The 24,911-nt window shown below is 39.0% G+C and overlaps 1 protein-coding gene across 3 annotated transcripts in view; it reads right to left on the bottom strand.

Moving 5' to 3' along the window:
* Chbp (chlorophyllide A binding protein) overlaps positions 1-24,911 on the bottom strand; it is a 51,924-nt gene that overhangs the window by 3,351 nt on the left and 23,662 nt on the right. For 2 of the 3 annotated variants that reach the window (XM_038020194.2, XM_012697627.4), the window contains 33 exons: positions 24,159-24,388; positions 23,043-23,250; positions 22,621-22,716; positions 22,057-22,283; positions 21,524-21,740; positions 21,351-21,446; positions 19,912-20,141; positions 19,325-19,541; positions 19,116-19,208; positions 18,329-18,558; positions 17,696-17,903; positions 17,523-17,618; positions 16,992-17,218; positions 16,336-16,552; positions 15,565-15,660; positions 14,662-14,891; positions 14,359-14,575; positions 13,836-13,928; positions 13,042-13,271; positions 11,954-12,158; positions 10,652-10,747; positions 9,728-9,954; positions 8,459-8,678; positions 7,504-7,593; positions 6,495-6,727; positions 6,074-6,281; positions 5,066-5,158; positions 4,506-4,738; positions 3,777-3,987; positions 3,122-3,217; positions 2,268-2,494; positions 1,444-1,651; positions 690-770 (listed from right to left, as the gene is read on the bottom strand). In XM_038020194.2, coding sequence (XP_037876122.1) covers positions 690-770; positions 1,444-1,651; positions 2,268-2,494; positions 3,122-3,217; positions 3,777-3,987; positions 4,506-4,738; positions 5,066-5,158; positions 6,074-6,281; positions 6,495-6,727; positions 7,504-7,593; positions 8,459-8,678; positions 9,728-9,954; positions 10,652-10,747; positions 11,954-12,158; positions 13,042-13,271; positions 13,836-13,928; positions 14,359-14,575; positions 14,662-14,891; positions 15,565-15,660; positions 16,336-16,552; positions 16,992-17,218; positions 17,523-17,618; positions 17,696-17,903; positions 18,329-18,558; positions 19,116-19,208; positions 19,325-19,541; positions 19,912-20,141; positions 21,351-21,446; positions 21,524-21,740; positions 22,057-22,283; positions 22,621-22,716; positions 23,043-23,250; positions 24,159-24,388 — 5,886 coding nt within the window. 3 annotated transcript variants of the gene reach the window in all.

The following is a 24,911-nucleotide window of genomic DNA, read 5'->3' as shown; positions in this document are numbered from 1 at the left end:
CTTACATCAGCCTCCCCCTCGAGGCCGAGCCTGAGAACTCTTATCTCTAGTTGGGGGTGATTACGTTGTTCATATCTATAAGTTCCAGTGACCACTTAAACCAGGAGGGTGGTCAGCTCCTCCACCCATCTTAGCAATAAAAAAGACCTGATCTGATCTAACTGCTTATTCTTCATATTCTCAATCGTGTCACTCTTGAAAAAGTGGTTGTGATCGTCATGTAGTGTTGGAAAGGGCAGGCTTGATGCGTCTCACAATGTCCCGCCATCTTCCTGCTTGAGGCCATTTTAATGAAACCATTTAGGGGATCTCCCATTGTAGTTTTAATTTTGTCCGTCCCTCGCATTGGTGACCTCCCACGCGGTCTTGTACCAATTTTCCAATTGCTTATATGATGTACAACATATTATGGCCATACTGTCGGAGTATTAAGTCTGTAAACCTTTCGCGACGAGAATAGGAACGTAGCACGGATTGGGCCGAAGGATTGAACTGTTGGGTTGGAAGATCAACACAATTGTAAACATATATTTCGGACAGCGTTACTTGAGCCTGTTTGCCTTTATCTCTCCCTCTCCTTGTTCTATTTAATTCATTTTTCCATATATTTCTGTGCCTTAGATTTTTATTAGGCGATAACAAATGATATGGTTTTTTTTGGGTAAAATGTATATGTCGAAATATCATACCTCGTCTGTGTTCGCTGTCGACGTTGACGCAAGAATACAGGAGAGCGTAATTCTCGTAATCAGTAGCCAACACCCAAATGTCTGTGAATACGAAAACAGATTTAACTAAATCAAATTCGTTTGTGCCTCGATTTTAGATGTTTCTATCATACAGCTAAACGAGAACCTACAAATTTCTACCGTCCGTTTTGGGATTTAAAGTCGAAGTTTCAATTACATTAGACCATTACACATGAGTCCGTGATCTACCGTCTCATTTGGAATTGTAATAATTAATCGAAAATATAATCAACATGCTGTAATTCGTTTATAGAAAAAAGTTTTTTTTTTTAATTTATTCAGAACCAGTCACATTCCTGTGTTTCAATAAGTTGTAGTTTGGAGACATATTTAAAAAAAAATAACCTGTATAGGTTTACTATCGTATGACGTCAGGAGAAAGTGAAACAGTCTGATTTATTGTGATGCGACTTTCGCATCAAAGTAATAAAATACACCACGTCTGTTAGTATTCAAAAGTGAATATTGTGTCGTCACAAAAGATCATATTGATGATTTTGTTATTTGATATATATAGTTATTCATTTATAAAAATAAAAACCCAAAAAATTGTGGTCTTTTTGGTTAGGTCTTTGTAGTTAAGTTATTTTATGTTCAATAGCGTCCTTACAAACAAATCCTATTCTATTTATTTTTATTTCATTAATTTATCAGTGCTATTTTCTCATAATATGATAATGTATGTCTATTTTACCTTCAACTCGCCCATTGGCCAAAGTCCTTCGAAGCCTTCCGTCACTAGTGGCTGTTACGGTACCGGTGGCAACAGTAGCTGACCCACTAGAGACGCTGGTGTCTACAACTTGGTATTGGTTTCCTGATGCTGTGTACTGTGAGCTGATACACTCCCCTGCGTTACCCTCAGTTGGGTACCGCTCAATTTCATGCCACCAACCCAGGTACTGTAAAATTTCATTCCATTTAGTTTACTGAAGGTATTACAAACTTTCTGCCAATCATCAGTTGCAGTGCACTTTGAAGTTTTCGAGGATTTTCAATATATGACATCAGTAGTCGGCGATAAGCGGTAACCGCTTCACGCAAAGTGTCCTTTTTAATTTATCTGCCCGCTGTTTATTGTGTAAGCAATAATAAAGGTACTTTTTCTTGTTTCTGCCCAGATCCCACTATGTGGGGTCGGCGTAGCAAGTCCTCTTTATCCATTCGGGCATATCATACGGCATCTCTGCAGTCACACTCTTCTCACGCATATCCTCTTTCACACAGTCAATTAAAGTCTTTTTAGGGCGCTTTTAAACAATACTTTTCCTCTTGTTTAATACTTAGATGGATGGAGGAGCTCTTCACCCATTATATCAACAATTTATATGCCGCCATCCACCGCGAGTACCTACCCTTATGGGCGCACAAAACAATCTACCACCAGTAGAACCTGCTTGTCTAACTATACCAAATCGCTCTATATGAGTACGACTGATGTTAACATATGTTTATAGTTGTAGGCCATTGTTAAATAAAGGTCATTGTAAATTATGAATTTGTAATCACAGAACTTACCCTCTGGACATCGAAGTTCTGAACACCAGTGATGGTTTCACATTGTCCTCTAAATACAGGGGGTGAGGTAGGATTGAGTGTGGGTACATAAAAGCAGGTGTCTTCGCTTTGGCTGGTAGATTGATAGTAGTCTTCCAGTAGACCCTGGGTGTTCGTTATGACCGCGTTCATGACGTTGTTTGCTTGAGTGCTCAACGACGTGGTCCTACTGAGTTTCCAGCTGCCGACTGTTAAAAAATGGGGTGGAAAGTGCTATTATATTCGGTCCTATAAAATGTCCTATTAAATAGAATTGAGGCTTAAAATTTTTGTTTTTTTACTCTTAGTTTGTTATTTTACTGAGTAAATAAACAAAAAATCTAATTTTCAAGAATATTCCCTACGAAATCAGGTCTATACGTTTAAATTTGTTTTGTGGGTTGGGGTATTAGACCAAGGGCTTTTTACCAGGATGGGTTACTGTGCCAAGAAGGATGTTGTTCTTTAACCTGACAGCCTGAATGCCTGAAAATGCTACTACCGTTTCCGAATTGCAATCAGCTGAGAAGATCCGACGGGAAATTAAACGAGCTGATATTCTTGCCTACATGTCAAACGAACTCTTCGACGAGTTCGGTTACCTTGGCTAGGGCTACTTGTAGAAGAACTGCTTATGTACTAGAAGCGTCTAATAGTACTGAGACTGAATCAGGTAGATTTATTAGGACGTGTCTAGAGGTTTTGCGGTGATTGGCTCCTACGCAAACAGGATTAGGGTTGTAGTTAATGGTGGCCATGATTAGGGTCAATCGCGTCGTGTTCCTATCTCGGATAATACATTAAATCGAAATAAAATTTGAAATAATTAGAATTACCTCTTCTGTTTCCATTAGCCAAGTTTCTACAGCTGTATACCAAAGCGTAGTTGGTGTAGTCTGTTGCCAAAATGTAGTAGTTTGCAGTAACAGTAGCTGTGGAAGATTTTGTATTATTAATATCCTCGTTCTTCAGTGGTGCTCCTCATTTCCGAGGGTCATGACTGACTAAGCCATTGTTAGTATCAATTGCAATTAATTAATCCTGATCTTCAGTCACTATGTTTGTTGATAATTAACATCGTTTAACTCATTCAACACGATCTATATCGACTGTTAGTGGCTTTAGTGTGATAACTAGGACGTTTAAAAAATATATTATTGGACCAGATGATTGTTTTTTATTCGTTCCAAATCACATATTGAATCAAAATTATTTCTTGTTACCTTTTTGAGCAAGGGTTTTCAATGATATGGGAAATTTTTAAAGGTTACAAGTTGAGCAATCCTATTGTCGATATCTAATGTTAAATAAACCATTTAAATAAAACCCACGGTCTATATCTGGCATGAATTCAATTCCTCTGCGAGCTTCCATGAGAGTAAACAGCTGGTAGATTATGTCTCGAGTCACATGTGATGTTTTGGTTTGTACCCATCTTCAATTCGGGTGCATTTTTTATTAACTCTATACGATATGCCATCGTGAACTTACCACTAGTCCGGACGATTGTTACTTCCAATAAGCCTGATCCATCAGTTGACTTGACAACAGCTGTACCACGGACAGAGTTGAGACGCTGGTTGAGCACCTGACTATTCGTTAGAGAGATGACGTTATTGCCAAATGTGTATTCAGCGCGGTTGCATTGTCCTTGCTGTGTGGTTTGTGGGTATCTGGCTATTTCGATCCAACGGCCCATATACTAAAACATCACAGAACTATATTAATATTGGTTCAAGAACACCGCAATAAGAAAGGAAAGATGCAAGAAAAGTTTGTTCGCCATAAGAAGTAACAGAATTGTTAGGAGAGACAATAATGTGTAAAGTGCCATGAGCAGTCGAGTAGAAAACAAATGTACTACCGAAAAAAAAGAAGACCACATAATATCTAGACAAGACAAACCAAGCTGTTAATAAATAGAAAAGAGGAAATGACGGAGACAAGACGAAGAAGTTAGTAAGTATTGTATATTTTGAATACTCATCATCACCTCCATTCGCTGAATCATCTTGATGTTTCTGTTCGGAATTCCCGTAATGGAATATTCCCTGTAAATCTCTTAAACGAATACGAAGTTATTACAGGAATCTTTATTGTGCATCTTCGAAACTTACTTAATCATAACCAAACAAAATAAAAATACCAAATCACAAGTCGCATTATCACATTCATCGAAACTAGAGTTTTTAGTCCCTAAGAATTATTGTCGACACTCACAGCAGCCGTGTTAAAGTTGGCGACACCTCGAATGCGTTCATCGCAAGGCCCCGGTAGCTCTATAGCCGTGGGTCGGTCAAATACTGGGTAGTGGAAGCAAGCATCGTTGCTTTGATCCGTGTTGGTGTAGTAGCCTTCGAATAAGTCGATGTTATTTGTAACTACGGTATTGATAGCGTTGTTAGCAGCTGCGGAGAGTCCACCGCGTGTTCTGCTGAGTTTCCAGCTGTAGACTGTGAAAAAAAAAACATTTGTTTATATCTTTATCATAACAAACCATAATAATTCATCAACGCAAAATTATTTATTTGCTAACTAGAGCGAGAATAATTATTTATTCCCTGTAATTTAAAATTAAAATTATTTATTATGTTAATTAAAAAAAAGATTTGTCAAGAATAAACCTTGAAATAACAGGTAGTAATTTTAATTAATTTTTAGAAGAAAACCATCTGATGACAACATAATTATTAGAACCGGGATTTTCGTTTGGGATTTCGGTGCATTTGGATAAAACGAATGGACTTAATGCTCATTGGGTTGAAAAACGATGCACTTACTTTGTTTACTGGCGCTGTCGATGTTTCTGCAACTGTATACCAGAGCATATTCTGTGTAGTCGGTAGCCAAAACGAAGATGCTGTTGAATGGAACTGCGAAAGAGTAACTGATTTAGTTTCGGTAGTTCTAGTTCTAGAATAAGGTAGCATTGTCAGCTACATATATTAAACTGTTAGCTATATTCAGAACAATAATTTAAGGGTAAGAACATCAATTCGCTCAGTTTGTTCAGAGCATCCTAAATTGAAAACAATTCAACCGGCTACCACAATCGGGTTATGCTCTGGATGAAAAACTTGTATTCTGTTAAGTGAAAATGGCATATGGGAAAATGAGGTCACGATCCGCCTGGTGATGCGTGATATACCTAAGTTGAAGGTACTTGATACATGAGGTCGTAGTCTCAATTATATTGTACTACAACGGCTGTCCCACTCTTCGAACCGGAATGCGTGACTGCTTCATGGCAGTATCACCATCCGGTTTGGTGATACTTACTCAGGCGAGCTTATAATATGTCCTGCTACCGGTAATAAAAATCGTGTAATAAAAATCAAACCCGCAAAATTATAATTCGCGTAATTACTGGTGGTAGGACTTCTTGTGAGTCCGCACGGGTAGGTACCACCACCCCGCCTATTTCTGCCGTGCCGCAGTAATGCGTTTTGGTTTGAAGGGTGGGGCAGCCGTTGTAACCATACTGAGACCTTAGAAATGATATCTCATGGTGATTGGCGCATTTACGTTGTAGATGTCTATGGGCTCCGGTAACCACTTAACACCAGGTCGGCTCGTCCACCCATCTAAGCAATAAAAAAAAACTGATTAGTTTGTATTGCAGTAAACTGTATATGATAATCAGAGAGTACTGCTGCCCATTTTCCAGTTATTGCTTTAGTCATATTTACGACATCTACGCCAAGAGATGAGGTTATACTATTCTAGGTTAATATTAGTCAAAATTTTGAGACATTTGTCTTGTTGATCAATGAAAAGATGTCTGTTACCTCCCGCAATCGTGGCACTGATGACTCCTCTTCCATTAGCAGGTACTGTTGCGGACGGTATCGAAGTTGTGAATTGTCTTTCGGTCCTGACAATACTTTGTACGACACTGAATGAATTCTGGCTTCGGACTGTGTAGTCCGTTGCTGCACACTGGCCATTTTGCAGGTTCGACGGGAATCTGGCCACCTCATGCCACGTGCCAGAGAACTGTGGAAATGCAAGCATGAATAAACCTTGTGTATCCAATTGGTATGGGACTAAAAAAGGTAAGATGGTGTTGATCTTCAGTTAGCTAGTTCGCGGCTAGTGAACACATATAATAACAACAGAATAAGCCCATCCACCAGTAGGTACTTATAATAGGAACTCTTTCTCTTAGATCGTGTTATCGTTCTTGAGGGCTACCTAAATATTACTCACCGCATTCAGGTTGAAGTTCGGAACGGCCTGAACTTGATTTTCGGCAACACACTGCCCTCTAAGAATGACGTCGCCACCGAAATTGTCAGGGTAATAGAAACAGCCGCGCTCATTGTGCCCTCGGTCTATAAAGTAATCTTGGCGCAGCACCAGGATGCTATTGATAACGGTATTGATGGCATTGTTGGCGGCAGCGGTGAGGGTAGGCTGTCTGCTCAATTTCCAGCTGTACACTAATAAAAATCAAGGGTTTTTTTAATAGTTTAAAGTTATTTTAGTTGTAATCGCGTTTGGAGTTCAAAGTTACCACACGCATTTCTACATCGGGATAGCTTGGAGCATTTGGAGTAAGGATTTTTTCAAATCTTATAAAGAACTTAGTAGTTTGTAAAAATGTAGGCATTATGATACATTACGTGCAATGGTGATAAGTAAAAACGCGATCAAAATTTAAATTTGTAATTTTCCTTTGATCTGGAGTCAAGACGCTTTCGTGGGAAACATTTGTAAGATTTTTTTATATAATTATTTATTATGTAACCAGTTGATGCGACTCTCGGGGTTTTGAGGAAGCATGTGAGGATTTTTAGTAGTGAAACTTCTTTAGAATAGTTGTGATTTCAAATTCGATGAAACGAAAAAATAAGTCCATAGAGACGAGACACAAACACATAAATGTATAGGATTCAGCCGGCGAGAGAATGAGATGGAACACATTAGACGTTCTCGGTGTAGTGTTATTTTAATACAGCGCCATCTATGATATTTTTTAATACTAACGTGTGTATGAAACCTCTTGTAGTTAATTTTAATTTAGGATTATACGTGAAGTTAATATATCAATTCATAGTGGGCGCTACCTCATACTATAAAAGATGATATACAATTATTTACTAATGACAAAATTTGACATATACAAACTTAGACGTTTAGGATAATTGTATTTAAATTTTTGAAGGTTTCACTTATACCACGTGTGAATCGCACACATATTTTTTGATGAATTTACCTTGTCTGCGTTCGCTGTCGAGGTTCGCGCATGAATACACCAGGGCGTATGAAGAGTAGTCAGTTGTTAATACCCAATAATCAGCAGATACTGAAAAAAGAAATTGTTATATTTGTTCAGCATCATCAAACATAGATTGTGGGTGGTGCTGGTAGGGTAGGGATAGGTATTGTAAGCTCCTAAGGGTAGGCACTATCTTTTTTTTTTATTACTTCGTTTTTAAACATCTTCTGTCGCTGAACCCGACACAAGCGCGAGCCCTACACGCGGAAACCCCGTGTGGGGTTCGATCTCGGTCCGAGAAAAAAAACAAGATAGCTGTTACAAAGTACAAATAAGACTTTGACCTTATAGATGAGGCGGTATTCACGTTCGCTTAGGAAGACAAGAATATTTTAGATAGCTCTTTTAATATTGATTGAGCGTTTTACCTCAGATAAAAGATAATTTGACATTTACTGGTAGTAGGACCTCTTGTGAGCCCGTGCGGTTTGGTACCACTACCCTGCCTATTTCTACCGTTTAGCAGTTATGCATTTCGGTTTGAAGGATGGGGCAGCCGTTGTAACTATACTTGAGACCTTAGAACTTATATCTCAAGGTGAGTGGCGCATTTAGGTAGTAGATGTCTGTGGGCTGTGAGCTCGTCCACCCATCTGAGCAATAAAAAAGTTTATTGCACTCGAATAATCTTCGAAAGAAATATTTTCCACCAAGTTGGTCTTGGTTTGGTAAATCGTCGCTCCTGATGTTAGGTATTGTTTGTGAATTATAAATGTATTTTAAAATTGCAACTAGCGCCATACAGGCTTTTGCCAGATTTATTATATACTATGAAAGCTACTTATACTGTTCAGTATAACTGGACAGGAGTTACTAGAAACCTCACTTCTATTTCTATTCAAACTGGTAAATTCATGTCTTTAAAAAAAGGCTTCAAGTTAGAATTGCTCACCGTCATTGCCTCCGATGTTGAATGTGACTCTGTAACGTCCAGTTCCATCATTGCTTGTAGGAACAGCTGTACCGCTAATAGTTTGCAGTTGTTGATTGACCACCTGAGTGTTGTAGACGGTGATATTGTTGCCGGTGCCCGCTCCGTAATAAGCACTGTTGCAAGTACCTGGCTGGAATCTCGTTGGATACGATTCGATGTTGTACCAAAGACCTAAGTACTGGAAGCGGAAAATTTATTTTAGAACAATACCGAGTAAAAGTAGCGCCATCTATCGCCGAATAGCAGAAACGAATATCAAAGGAACTAGTAACACCGAGAACGCTCGAGAAGTATAACGCCATCTATTGTAAGATAGCGGAAACACACATCGAAGCTACTCGACTTGCCCAGAATGTTCTCGATAAATCTAGGGATATTGTATCTACTATAAAGGCGTTGCAGATATGGCACGCAGTCAGTCAGTAATCACATCTACTAGAAGCGAAACAGCGAACGGATCACCTGAAGGGAAGCGGAGGAAATGAATTGAGAATTTTGTGTTTTAAGTGTTCTAAGTGTTAATACAGTTTTAATTTGTACTTCGGTAGAATTTTTATCTATCCCAAACCCCAGCGCGTAACACCAGGAAAGCTCGGTGATGATTCATTGGCTCTTTGATAGACTTTACTTTGTACTGCATGTTTTTGGTATCTATTTAATTAATTAACAGGTTTGACGAGCTCGCGATTCATCTATTATTGTATGGTTACCGACATAAACATCAACAAAGTAAATTCCATCATCCACTAAGTCTTCTAAGTCTCAGTTTTATGGTAAAATGGCTGCCCCACCCTTCAATCCAAAATTTGAAGAGTTGGCCGGATCGAACCAGAAATAAAATCTTATCGGGTTTCACTCAACAAACAAAACACCACATATGGATTATCTGTTTTTTTTTTGAAAATCATTATTTTGGTAAAAGCTATTAAGCCTTAAATCCCTTATCGCTATTTATAATTCGACGCTTGAAAGGTAAACGTGACTAAGCGACAATGCGTGAACTTTACAGTAGACTAATTTAAAGTTGAAATACCTGAAAAAAAAATCTATTTTAACGAATCTAGCTGTAGGATTAAAATGATTTTAATAGACCTAGAAATTTTTTTTTTTTTTGGCATCGAATATTGTTATTGCCTATCATTTATGTATAAAGCAGTTATTGTCGCTTAGTCACTTTTTCCTTTCAAGCGTCGAATTATGGTGGTTAAAAACAACAACAAAACTAACTCTGTTTATGTCAAAGTTTGTCACAACAGGAATGTTCTGTTCGCATTGCCCGCGGAATATGACAGAATCGCCTCCTGGCACCGGGAAATAGAAGCAGGCTGTATCCGATCTGTCCACTCTCTGGTAGTAGCGCTGATCCAAAACGTCCACGCGACTAATCACGGTATTTATCGCTGTTACAGCCGCCTGCGGGAGTGTGTTCTCGCGAGCCAGTTTCCAACTCCAAACTGGAATATTCACAAACATTTAAACTTAAACGAGTGTATCGAAAAAGTTTCGAGCTTACCCAGAAATGAGCTTTCATGGTCTGAACGATAAGACCGAGATTATGCTTCTAGTCTTGTAGGCAGACACCGAATTAGTTGTTAGAATTTTCGTACCTAACACATGTAGACTTGACCATGACCTCCTATGATGAATTTATTGGGTATTTATTGCTCGCAAGGCGTATCGCAGGTCTGCTGGATTAGGTACCACATCCTGCTTATGTCTTGCGCGAGGCTAATGCATTCTAGTTTAAAGGACAGATATTGTAGCTCCACTACTGACGATTTGACTTCGTGTCTCATTGTGTCTGCCGTATACTCGTATTTCAATTGTAGCCTCAAAACATAGTATGAACAAATCACGCACGGTGTTTTGACCCCAAATTAGGATTCTCTCTGTCATGAGTACTAGAGACTGACACACAAAATTATATACGTTTAAATATATGTATAGATAATAAACACCCAGACAAAGAAGACGAAACCTGTTCATCACACGAATGCCTGATGCGGGAGAATCGAAATCACGACCCTTGGCAACAGTCACGGCGGTTTACTAATGCGCCATCGAGTCAGTCATCGGTCACATACACATGTAATCGTGTTAAAGCCTGTTTACAAACAATTTAAAGGTTTACAAAGAATAGTATTTGCTCACCCCTTCTCCGGTTGTTGCCCTGGTTCGCGCATGAGTATACGAGGGCGTATGAAACATAATCGGTATCCAAAATCCAGTACTCAGCGGGCTGGGCAGCTAAAAACAAAGGACGACAATAGAATACAATTGCAGACGTTGCCGATTTTTTATTTTTATTGCCCTTGTAGGCAAACCAGCATACGGCCCACCTGACGGTGATTAGTTACCGTCGCCCGTGGACTTCAGCAATGCCAGGGGCAGAGCCGCTGTCTGCCGTCAAGTACTCTCCACAAGCCTCGTTTGAAGAAGGAGACGTCAATTAATCTATATACGTATTTTTTTTTACTATTTAAATGTTGTTTGAAGAAAATACACACCGGGGAGGTAGATCAAAATTGTATCAATACAAAAAAATATAATATATATAAATAAAGACGATGGAACAAAACAAATAAATCCAATATTATAATGACACACAGTGAGAGGGTGCGGTGCACTCACCGCTTTCAGTTGATCTAAGAAACCCATGGATGCTATTGAATTTATATATTATGTGAATGGGTGAACTTCAAAAGTGTGAGTTGGCTACTGAAGCTCATATTCATAAATGTGCATGCTGCCACCCACTTTGAGACATCAGATCGAAGTTTCAAATGTATAGCGGCTATCCCAATCTTTTAAGCCGATACGCATTACTGCTTCGCGGCAGAAATAGGTAGAACGGCGGTGCTAACTCGTGGGTGCTCACAACGCGCCCCACGTGCTATAATATCTGGCTAGCTGGTATAATATCCAAGAAATGCTGCTATCGATTCTCAGATGAATCCCTTAAGTCACATTTTCAGGCACCAATGGAGACAAGGCCTTATTCTTCTTCTGAGTCGGTCTCTTCATTGCTGAAGGTCGTGTCTAGTTCATGTTGACCACTCGAAGCAATATGCTTCCCCACGTTTTCCGGTTCTCGGCGGTCTTTATAGCCTCGGCTATTGACAGGCCGGTGAGCGTCTTTACCAGATCAGACCAGCGGGTAGGTGAGCGTCCGCGTGAACTTCTCCCATCAATGTGACCAACTACTATCAGCTTCTCTAAGTTATCGGGATCTCTACGAGCGATGTGATCGAAGTATGTGAGAATACGTTAGAAGCAGATAGCGGACAGCCTTGTGGTAATACCGAGCTCCTTCAGAATGGATAGGTTATTGGTCCGGCTTTATTCTAGGTTGAAACTTATTCTAGGTTGAGCTTAGCTCATCGAGAATTTAGATCGCATTTGTGTGCTACATATATTTTTTCGTCGGATAAGAATTAAAAAAAAAAAAATTACCAGAGGGGAATGACACCAACAATTTGGCGCTACCGTCCGCGGCCAAAGTAGCTGTACCGGTTATAGTATTGAGGTTTTGGTTTAGTACTTTGGTGTTGAATACTGTAATAGTGTTGTCGGAGTTCAAAGTGTAAGTTGCTTCATTGCAAGCGCCCTCTTGGAAGTTAGACGGGTAGGATTCGATCAGCCTCCAGCGTCCAGTGTACTGAAATATTACAGGATGTTCATATTGATCTATTTATAGTACTAAATAACATAGAGTTCTAATTTATTTTCTAAATAAATAGTATAGTTTTAAATAATATAGTATCTGTTTCCCGAGCGCTATGTTATGTCCTTCTTTAAGCGAGGTTATTAAGCGGTAAGCAGCGGCTTGGCTCTGCGCCTGGAATTTCTGACGTCCATGAGCGACGGTAACCACTTACGATCAGGTGGGCCGTATGCTCGTCGGACTTCTCGGGCAAAAAAATATACATAGTTGTTTAAATGTGTGTGTACTGGTGGTAGGACCTCTTGTGAGTCCGCACGGGTAGTTGCCTCTATCTACCCTGCCTATTTCTGCCGTGAAGCGGTAATGCGTTTCGGTTTGAAGGGTGGGGTAGCAGTTGTAACTATACTGAGACCTCGGAACTTATATCTCAAGATGGGTGGCGCATTTACGTTATAGATGTCTATTGGCTCCAGTAAGAACTTTAACCAGGTGGACTGTGGGCTCGTACACCCAATTAAGCAATAAAAAAAAATTTTGATGCGTCGATGATATTTGCAATGTAATAATACTAAAACTGGTGTCAATTGCTTTCTCTGTATGTTTGATTATTTGGTGGGACTAATCTCTGAAATTTCCAGCCGATTCAGAGTGAATTCTGATGAATGGGTTTTTATTTATTTCAAGGGCCGCGTCTGTCATACATGCCATTTAGTTTTTAGTATTTAGTTTTCTTTAACTAGAAGTCGATTATGTGAAATCTTAGAAAAACGTACTACAATGGAAATAATAAAAAGGACAAACAATTTAAATCGCGTCTAAGACTGGTTAAAAGTTATTAGTAGGTATTAGATTTAATTATTTATTGTTGTGTACTCACTCGGCTGGGATCAAAGTTCCTCATTACGGGTATATTAGGATCACATTGCCCAACAAAGACAACTGGCTCGCCAGGAGCAAGGTCGGGTAAGTAGAAACAAGCTCTGTCACTTTGGTCCATGTTCTCGAAGTATCTATTGTCGATTACGTTTATGTTGGCAATGGCAGTGTTAATCGCGGCATTTGAGGCAGCTGTCAGTTGTTTTGTCCTGCTCAGTTTCCAACTCCAAACTAAAATGAATTCATAAATACAAACTAGGAAACCCTGTACTCTTAGAACTAAGGATTGATATTGATTGATAAGCATACTTTTCATATGTTTTTGTACTTAGCTATTAAGCTGGGTACTCACCTAGCTGTGTAGCATGTAACGTAACAGATACTGTATCAACCTACAAATGGATACGGCTTGTCCACGGGCCACAGCGTATCTAGCTACGAGCTGCCACGAGCACACTGCGAGCCGCCTTTGTGTTCGCAGTGATACCGCCACTTGGCGGGTCACTGCGAGCTTGCTGCGCTCCTTCCGCGAGCGGCTCGCAGCGGGCTCGTGCCTACGTAATCACTGGATACTGTATCTGTTACGTTACGTGCTACACGGCTAGGTGAGTACCCAGCTTTAACCATTCTGAGATAGAACAAATAAGCATATTCGGTATATGAATGTTGGCTCGATATGAGAGTCGAACCCAATGCCGCCATCGGCCCAGCAGATAAGGCGCTAACTGCTTTCCCAATAGAGTCAGTAAATAAAACAGAAAATACATGTATAGAGCAAAAATATTCGATACCCACCTCTTCTGTAGTCGCTGTCGATGTTAACACAACTGTAGGTTAAGGCGTAGTTGTTATAATCGGTGCTCACGATCCAGTAGGGAATGTTTATATCTGAAACAATATCCGAAATCATGTTTTTATAGCTCTAGGTAGGCAAAAGAGCTCACGGTCTCCTGGTGTCAAGAGGCTACGGAAGCTCGTAAACTGGATTGAATTCACAATTTTTTCCTGTAACGACTATCCAAATGTATCGCAGAGACTGGCTGCATAGTGGCACCACCTACTAATGCGGGCTATATTAAAAGGCGCTACCATAAGTGATGCTGCTAATTCATGGAATGATCTCCATTCTTGTTGAAATTGTTCGTGAACACATGTTAGATATGTATTTACTAAAATAGCTGGTATCTACATATGGAATTTAAATCCAATTTTCTCATCATGAGTATGAACGCATGGCTGTTTTATGTCTTAGGTCACGTCAATGAGAGCATTGCGGATATTTGCATGTAATTAAAAATAAAACAAGAATTTTACTAACTCGTGCCTCCCACATTGATTGTAATCGTCAATCTTCCAGCTAAATCGTTGGAAGCAAAACTGACGACTCCTCTCGTGATACCAAGAGCTTGATTAAGTACATTTGAAGACACCAAATTGAGGGTGTTGCCGGTTCCCGATGTGAATTGGTGGTTTACGCATTGACCAGGCTGATCGTCTTTGGGGTATGCTTCGATTTCGTGCCAAATTCCTTGGAACTAAAATATAAACAAATTTGGAATTGTGCCAGAAATTGCGTAATTGAAAATAATTACTATTGTCAAGTTCCTCAGTTATATTGTACCTGCGCCATGTTGAAATTGGGTACAACTGGAATAGTAGTTTCGCATTGTCCAGGGAATTCTACTTGTACTCCTGGGCGAGGTTCAGGGAAGTAAAAGCATCCTGCTGGAGTCTGGTCGGTTTGACTGAAGTAACGTTGATCCAATACGTTGATGTTGTTCATAACGGTTCTGATAGTAGTTGCTGCAGCATTAGTCAACTGCTTGGTCCTGCTAAGCTTCCAGCTGATAACTGATGAGAAAAAGTGTTGACAGGTAATTAAAGCCCATAGATGTTTCAACGTGATTGTATGCAGAAGAGATGCGAATGTTGCGATGGATATGTGGAGTAACGAGAATGGATAGAATACGGAATGAATATGTTAGAGGAAGTCTGGAAGTGGCACCTGTGACAGAGAAGCTGAGGAGTGCGCGTTTGGGATGGTAAGGACATGTGATGAGACGAAATGAAAATGAGGTTGGTAAGAGAATGCTAACTATGAATGTGGAAGGATATAGAGGAAGAGGTAGACCTAAGAAGAAATGGATGGATTGCGTGAAAGACGATATGGGTAAGAAGGGAGTGAGCGAAGAAATGGTATATGATAGAAGAGTATGGAAGGAGAAAACATGTTGCCCCGACCCCAGGTGACTGGGAGAAGGGCAGGATAATCATGAGATGTTTCAACGTGAATGCCGCTGTTGACCTTAAGAAATGACATTGAACTTATAATGGTACTTCTTTTTATACGTGACTACGTAGATCAACGCCAGAAAGGTTGTTCTTGCACTACAGGTGCCATAATAGCTAGGCTGGTTGGTCAGATCTAGAAAGGCGGTTGATGGTTTCACATTCTTACATCGTTGAAGCGAAAACTGTCCATGTATTTTGAAAAAATAAATACATTAAATTGGCTACAACTAACCTTGTCGCCTTTCCGAATCCAAGTTTCTGCAGGAGTATACCAGAGAATAAGACGTGTAGTCTGTACTCAAAACCCAGTAGTCAGTTTCGATTGTTTCTGAAAATAAAACATAAGTATCTTAGAATTTGAAATGCAATATTACAGTAACGCTAGATCTCTAAAAAGCCATTTGAGATTCTTTGTTTTGTGAAACGTTCTTACGTCTTGAGGTCATCGTGGTCTATGGTTTAAGCGATGCACCGGTGTTCGAATCCCGCCGACAGGTACGTATTTCATTAGAAAGGTACCAATTTTTCTACTGAAATACATACTTGACAATTGTTCACGATTAACTTCCACGGTGAAGGAATAACATCGTGTAATACAAATGAAACCCGGAAAAATATAATTTGCCTAATTACTGGTGGTAGGATCTCGTGTGAGTCCGCACGGGTAGGTACCACCGCCCTGCCTATTTCTGCCGTGAAGCAGTAATGCGTTTCGGTTTGAAGGGTGGGGCAGCCGTTGTACTGCAAAAACTGAGAACGCATGTCTCGGTTGCGGAGTTTACGTTGTAGATGTCTATGGGCTCTACTAACCACTTAACACCAGTTGGACCGTGAACCCTTCCACCCATCTAAGATATAAAGAAAAAACGTGCCTTCAGATTTTAAGGTCTTATACTGACGGAGAATCCCTCTTAATGGGTATAATGTGTATTCCAGATGGAAAATTTTGAAAATATACAAATAATTAAAATTTATATTTTAAAATGAATTAAAAATGACTTACGTGTGGTGCCGGCAACAGGGAAAGTAACCTTTAATTTGGCGCTTCCGTCAGTGGTCGCTAAGACCGCAAAACCATTGATAGATTCAAGCCTCTGGTTGATAACTTCGGTATTGATTACATCGACGGTACCTCCGGTTAGAGAGTATCGAGCATTGGCACAAGTACCCTCTTGGAATGGAGTTGGGTATCTCTCGATTTCGTGCCAAAGTCCCATGTACTGAAACAAAATTTTATGTGCGTGATTACGAGGACATCGTACAAATAATATGAAAAAAACTGTTGTAATTAGCATAAGCCTTCAATTCAGATCATTACCGTTATCTCTTAGAAACCAATTGAATACATTACTGGTGGTAGGACCTCTTGTCAGGCCGCGCGGCTAGGTACCACCACCCTGCCTATTTCTGCCGTGAAGCAGTAATGCGTTGCGGCTTGAAGGGTGGGGCAGCCGTTGTAACTATACTTGAGATCTTAGAACTTATATCTCAAGGTGGGTGTCGCATTTACGTTAACCACTTAACACCAGGTAGGCTGTGAGCTCGTCCAGCCATCTAAGCAATAAAAAAAAACTTTAGAAGAGTAGAAGACGAATGGCTTAAGAATCAAAATAAATCAATCAAAAAAAAGTTGATATGTGAATTCTTTAAGATATTTACTGCATTTGCATCGAAGTTTGGTACAACGGGAATCGTCGTATCGCATTGTCCACGGAATACGACTGGTTGTCCGGTCGGTTCTGGGTAGTAGAAGCATGCGGCATCAGAACGATCCACAGTTTGGTAGTACCGGGCGTCCAAAACGTTGATCCGGTTCACAATTGTATTAATGGCGGTTGTTGCAGCTTGGGTTAGAGTGTTCGTTCTGCTCATCTTCCAGCTCCAAACTGATGAAATAATAAATTGATTTAGGATGTTTCATAGCCGTATACAGGTTGCTATACTCTATTCCAATTACGAAGTCCCATTTGATTAAAAACAATATGTTGATTGTGTGTATATGAATTAATTGTATAATGATTTAGATTGATTGTGTATTTTTTAAATGAGATTTACGAATATGAACAATAAATGATTAATATTTCAAATTATGCGAAACTTGAATAAAGAGTTAAGTTCTAAGAAGTGCCAAAAGGGACTTCGTAATTGGAATAGACTATAGTCGCTTTGTTTTGGAAATATGAAACATACCTCGTCTTTGTTGGGTATTTAGATTTACGCAGCCGTATACAAGAGAATATGAATCGTAATCAGTGTCCAAGATCCATAATTCGAACGGCGTAGCAGCTAGAAAGTAAAAAATGAAACAATGTTACGGCCACTCATTTACTAATATTTACCATTGATATCACAAACATACGTACTGCTGGGGAAAGTCACTAGTAGCTTGCCGCTACCATCGGTCGTAGCCGGAACTGCAGAGCCTGTTATTTGACCTAGAGCTTGGTTGGTGACTTGTGTGTTTTGAACAACAACAGTATTACCAGTTCCAGCTGTATAAGTGGCTTCATTGCATTGTCCTCTCTGGTTGTCCGACGGATAGCTCTCAATCAAACGCCAGCGTCCCAAATACTGCGATTAAAAATCGTATTTATGTGAATATTTGCAATCATTAAATAAGATGAACAGTAATAATAATAAGACATATTATAATGGCATTAGACTCCAGTACAGGTTGTGGATGGATCCATGTTTCTAAACTAGATTACAGATAAACTAGGCTTATGGTGGCTTTTACTTTCGATTAATAAACGGTAGGCAGCAGTTTGGTACTGTCCCTGGCATTGCAGAAGTCTATGGACGATGGTAACCACTCAGAATTGGGTGAACCGTAGTTATCATATCAATAAATAAGGGCTATTTAATTATTCACTTCCCTATAGCTACCAGGTTCCAATATGAGCAAAAGAGAGAGGAGCAAAGTATCAATACTAGAATCGAAACATGTTTGCTAAGATCACGAAAGAATAAATTAGCAGCTATTTGTTGAAACTCACTCTGGCAGTGTTAAAGTTTCGTACAACTGCGATATTAGGATCGCACTGTCCTGGCAGGATGACGGGCTCGCCAGGCGCCAGGTTAGGGAGGTGGAAGCAGGCGTCGTCGGACTGGTCAATCCTTTCATAGTAGTCATTGTTCAAGACGACAATAGGTGCAATGGCATTGTTGATTGCATTCGCAGAAGCCGTTGATAAATGTCTTGTTCTACTCAACTTCCAGCTCCATACTGCGAATAAAAAGATAACACGAAAATAAAATAAAAACCTTTAATATCAACTAGCTGACCCGGTATACTTCGATAAGTAATCGATAAGTAAAAAACCTAAACTTTGTATAAAATAAACATAAAACAAACAAAAGGTCCGACGGGAGGCACATCAAAGGGAAAACAAAATTGTTATTTTTATTTAATTCCGAGCATTTTCATATTTGTCTACCTTTTAAGCCTTTTCTGGACTTCCACAAATAATTCACGACCGAAATTAGCCAAATCGGTCCAGCCGTTCGAGTTTTAGCGAGACTAACGAACAGCAGTTCATTTATATACAGATAAGTAAATTTAATATATTATGTGTACCATTTTCACGACAGGATTTGAAATAGAATTCCATTAGCTTAAATCGGTATCTTTTATTCGGATTCATTTAATGATTGAGCGAAACTTCCTTAAATTTTTTCAACTGTACAATGTTTACAATGGAACTTTCTATTTTAAATTTGATTTAGCATTTTAAAAGCAAGATCAGACTTTCGAAGTTAAGCAGTCATATTTCAAGAACTTACTTCCCCTGAAGTCATTGTCGATGTTCACACAGCTGTAAGCCAATGCGTAGTTAGTATAGTCCGTGCTGATTATCCAATATGGTATCGTTATGACTGAAAATAAAAATAAAAATTAATGATCTGATACGATAGACATCGGGTCTGTTCTAACAGAAGATATTATGGCTGAGCTTGGATTTTACTTGGTCGATAATTAGATATCGGCTTACCTTGACCGTCAACGTTGATCGAGATTGAGAGACGAGCGCTGCCATCAGTAGACGTGAAGGATACAGTTCCGGTATTTGTGTTCAGTGTCTTGCCGTTTACGTTCGAAGAAATCAATGATAGAGTGTTGCCTGTGGCGACTGTGAACCGGTGGTTGACGCACTGTCCGGTTTGCTGCTCTTTAGGGTAGGCTTCGACCTCGTTCCAGATCCCTTGGAACTGAAATTATTTTAAAATTGCCCTTGAGCTCCGTAAGCATTGACTTCAATTTCTATTGCTAATAGTTTAAGGTTGAAAAATTTGTTGTGCAATACCCCACCTAGTGGGATAAGGTGAAGAAAAAGGATAAGGTTTTAGTTTAGATTTTTTTTCTTGTGAAGGTGGAAAAGAGGTTTTCTATTAATATTTTTTTTTTGTTTACAAGGCCATAGCTGCTAAACAAAACCAAAATTATTCCGGCAGAATGGGTTCTAAGCTTGGGATTCCAAATTTTGTACAACTCTCTCGACTTTGGGCAATGGTTTATTCAGACACTAATAAACATATATCAATTAATTATGTGACTATTCCCCAAAATTTGTTAACTTACTTGATTCAAATTAAAGTTTGAAACGACCGGAATGTTCGTTTCACACTGCCCAGGGAAGATTACTGGAACTCCTGGTTGAGCTTGGGGGAAGTAGAAGCAGCCTGTAGTGCTCTGATCGATGCGATTGAAGTATCTTTGGTCGAGGATATTGATAGGATTAATGACGTTGTTGATGACGATGTTAACGGCTGCTGATAACTGCTTTGTTCTGCTTAACTTCCAGCTGCTGACTGTAAAATTGAATTTATTATTATACTTGAGCGTACCTATATCTTCAGGCTGAAGAGTTCTCTAAAATGGGTTTTGATAATGAAGTAAGCAAAGAAAGACCAATTAGGATGGTTCATAATTTACTGTAAGACTTCTCCAAAGTCAAATTAATCAGGAGACTTATATAGAGTAAGGTAGAAGAAGAAGTTTATTTAGCGCTCTCGTTTCGGTACACGGGGAGAGCCTACAACCTATAACCTAGTTAAATCTGGCTGACAACAAAAGCCACCAATTTTGCATAGAGTAGTTAGAATCCAAACATTATATTGTTAGTTTGGTCCAACAATGACAGGAACGAATAGCCCACGAGTAGCGCACCAAACTGTCTATAGGCTCTTATATCTCCAAGTGCTATGGCAAAATACATTCGGTATTTGAAGTTGAGGAGTTAAACACATGGCAATGGCACAAAAGACCCCACGAATCAAAATCCCAAAAAATCGCTGACCAACCCTTAAAAATGAAGACAAGATAAATGCTATCGAAGGTAGACCAGCATACGATGCTCATATGGGTATATTTTTTTCACTCTTTGACTGCTGCTAAGGAAACTCCCACTTCAATTGAAAAATATCGTGTTATACCGGCCACAGCAACACAGTGGAGATTATAATATTCCAGAACCGGATCGTATGTGGTAAAAAAAATATCGGGAATGCGCTGTAGATAAATTCGATGCAAAATGGTTGGAACACAGTCGAACTAAATTTTGGACGAACCGTCATATTCGACAATACTGTCTATACGTTAGTTTACAAAATTATAAAAGCCAGTGTTAAAACTACAAGCTTTACTGGATAATATTCGCCATTAAAAAATAGTCGATATGTTTAGAAGAAATCACAGATATCATCAGGTGGTTTTCGAAGCTAAATAAATGCCGCCAACCGTACAACTGTAGGATTAGCGTATTATTGGACATCTGTTAATCTATCTATTTATTTCTTTAATTAATCATTGCTCTTCATGGACACAAGAATCTTCATCATATCTGATGCGAAGCCTCAATTTTATTGTTAAAAGGTTTCCACCCTTCGAACCAAAACGTATAACTGCTTTACCAGAGAGGCAGATGGGTGGGTGATATCTGCCCGTTTCTTGCGGTCTTTAACCTATTATTACCAATTTTAAGTTTCACGTTCTGTTTATATTAAACCTTTCAAACTAACCTTGTCTGGTTTCTGAATCAAGGTTGGTGCATGAGTAAACAAGAGAATATGATGTGTAATCGGTTGCCAAGACCCAATAATCAGTTTGTGTTGTTTCTGAAAAAAAAAACGAAAAGCATTAAATTCCATTTTGCTCATGGATTACGTTAGCGTTCCTTTGTATATTGTCTTACGTGTTGTGCCCGCAATCGGGAAGGACACTCTCAGTTTGGCGCTTCCATCTGTAGACGCGACGACAGCATTGCCGTTCACAGTGTCCAACCTTTGGTTTATCACTTGTGTGTTCTGTACTAAGACGGACCCACCGCTCAGCGTGTAGCGAGCATTGCTACACGTGCCACTTTGGAAACGGCTTGGGTATCTCTCGATATCGTGCCAGAGGCCCATGTACTGAAATCACGATTACATTGTTAATGAAGTAATTGGCGTGGTATATCTATTCGAATATTCAAAGTTAGATTCATTACAAAATTATGAAGAAGGTTAGCTGCAAGTTCAGCAAGCCAAAATTTATGCGAGTGATTTTTTCGAGGGCAATGTTTAAATAATATACAGACTGTTGAATGTAACACAAGCCTTCAGCTCAGAATATTGACGTTATCTCTTAGGAATCAATAATTGAAAACATTAGAAGAGCAGAAGACGAATGGCTTAAGAATCAAAATATCAATCAAAAAAAAATTGATATGCGAGTCAAAATATTTACTGCATTTGCATCGAAGTTTGGCACCACTGGAATGTTTTCATCGCACTGTCCTCGGAAGACTACAGGTTCCGTCGATGGTGTGGGGTAGTAAAAACACGCCGCGTCAGAACGATCCACCGGCTGATAGAACCTATTATTTAGAACATCAATGCTGTTGACTATCTGGTTAATAGCGTTTGTTGCACTTTGAGACAGCGTGTTGGTACGACTCAGTTTCCAGCTCCAGACTGAAACAAAAATTAAGTTTAAGTAGGAGCGTGTTTACCGTGTACCCAAAATTGCTTTGTGGCTCATTCGGAGAATAAAATCTTATGATCTGATCGTTTGTCTGTTTCTTTTTTTTTAAATCCGATCATCCAACCAGTTACCGATCGTGCGCAGTAGAATAGATCACTCTTTTTCAAAATAAGAATTAGGTTCAGAATTAGGTGAGAAAATTATAAAGATCCTACTGTTACTGCTAATAGCTGGCCTGAGAAGCCGTTTATGAGTTTAATATTTATTGGAAACTATGGTTTTGGAAAGAAAAAAAAAAGTTTCAAATTAGTAGCTGCAATTGTTTACCTCGTCTTTGCTGGCTGTTAATATTCACGCATCCGTATACGAGGGCGTAATTGTCGTAGTCCGTATCAAGAATCCAGTATTCGAATGGTACAGTTGCTGTAAAGATAACGTGTCTATGAGATGTTTACTTTCGCATTGTAGAATTCTTCTTATACATATAGGTTAGAAGCCAAAAAGACTATCTTTAATGAATCGTTATAAAAATGTACAATATGTTTTCAAGTTAATTGCACGTCTTGAAATTGGTGGAAATTACTTTGAAAAATATACCAATGTAATAACTTTACGTATATTAGATAGACAGATATAGCTAGATACCACTCTTCACTTGATTTTAAATAACAACACCATACACGTGCATTAACAGTTTGTTTTCGAAAAAAAAAAAAATCTTTGTAATAAAATTTTGCACAGTAACTTACAACTAGGGAATGTGACGAGTAATCTTCCACTGCCATCAGTGGTGGCCAATGTGGCAGTTCCTCTTATTTCACTTAGAGCTTGATTTCTAACTTGTGTGTTGTGGACTGTTACGACACCGCCCGATCCTGCCGAGTACGTAGCTTCCTGGCATTCACCTCCTTGATTATCTGAATGGTAGCTCTCGATCAAACGCCAGCGGCCTAAGTACTAAAAAAAAAGAATCCTATGAAAAATCCTGACGTTACCAACGAATCATGGCAAAGAGAAATATACGCTATGCTATTCTTAAAAATACACTAACCGAATACTATAGCTTTATAAAGCATACCCCCAAGCTAGGCTTCACCATTGAGGACACCGGAGAACCCCCTCTTTTTATACAGTGTGACTGTTGTTCGTTAGGTAACAATACATGATCACTATCCCGAAAAAGTCACAAAAATATGCCCAAGAAAAGTATTAAGTCCAGTAAATCCGTTTCGAGCTGGACTTGAGTCCAGACAATGGTATTTAATACTTCGAGGTAGTCACAATAGATCCACTGGGTCACAGTGACCGGTGGTATTTGATCATCACAAAGCGAACTGATATAACTATAATACCGAATCGGTGCTGAAGAAATAGTTTTGTGAAATTAAAAAGGCCACAAAATATCAAAGGACATCGGAGATATTGCACTTGGACTTAGTTTGGACTTTTTGATATACAACTACTACTTTTTCGTGGTGGTATTATCCTTAGATTAGATACACAGCTTGCGACAGACTAAAAATTGTAGAGCTATGATTCCCCTTCCTATGTTTGCTCTATATGTACTTAGAAAGATTTGATAGTCAAATTGACTATCCAATACAAAAACATTTGACAAAGACGTTTTGAATACAATGAATAAATAGAATAGAATAAAACTTCAACTTTATTTCTGAAAGTGGACAGGAGTATCCCTGCTATGATGTCTATAGAATCTGTTAGCTCATTCACACCAGGTGGGCCGGTCATAGGCAGTTAAGTATGTTCATCTACCTCTAAAAATCCCAAATAATTGGATTTCATATGGTCGCGTCAAAAACAAATCTTTGGAATCTTTTTTTTTCTATTTCATAAATTAAACTTACTCTCGTCGTATCGAAGTTTCGGATCGCGTTGATGTTAGGGTCACATTGGCCTGGTAAAATAACAGGCTCTCCGGGTGCCAAGTTGGGCAGATGGAAACACGCCCTGTCCGATTGGTCGATAGGCTCGTAGTAAACATTATCTAATACCACATTGGTAGCAATAACATTGTTAATAGCCGCGTTTGCAGTGGCTGTTAGTTGTTTCGTTCTGCTCAGTTTCCAGCTCCACACTAAAAATATATAAAAAATACATAAGTAAATAATTTCGCTGCACTTAAGTTTGTTTTGACACAATGTAAACGATAAATGTTGACTTTATTAAATACTAGCGACCCGCCCTCGCTTCGCTTCGGAAACATTAAAACACACATGAAACCAAAAAAAAAAATTAAAAAAAAAAAATTAAAAAAAGGAGCCTATGTTCATCAGGGACAGTGTCTGCTTCTAATGGAAAAAGAATTTTTCAAATCGGTCCAGTAGTTTCGGAGCCTATTCGAAACAAACAAACAAACAAATCTTTCCTCTTTATAATATTAGTATAGATATAGATTGGGGTGATGTATTTAAATGATGAAGGATGTAGGCGGAATCGTAGTTTCCGATTTCACAAATATATTAATAGTTTTTTTTTAAAATGTAATTCTAATTTTATACAGTCTCAAATTCGATCTCTGCTTAGTGACAGCTTCGATGTTTACATTACTAATCAGTTTGTCATTGCGAATTAATTCAAATATTAAGAGTGTATTTGGT

This window comes from Bombyx mori, chromosome 25 (genome assembly GCF_030269925.1).
Source record: "Bombyx mori chromosome 25, ASM3026992v2".
Classification (NCBI taxonomy): Eukaryota; Metazoa; Arthropoda; class Insecta; order Lepidoptera; family Bombycidae; genus Bombyx; species Bombyx mori.
The sequence above is the reverse complement of the archived record's forward strand: the minus strand, read 5'-3'. Positions and strand labels throughout refer to the sequence as shown.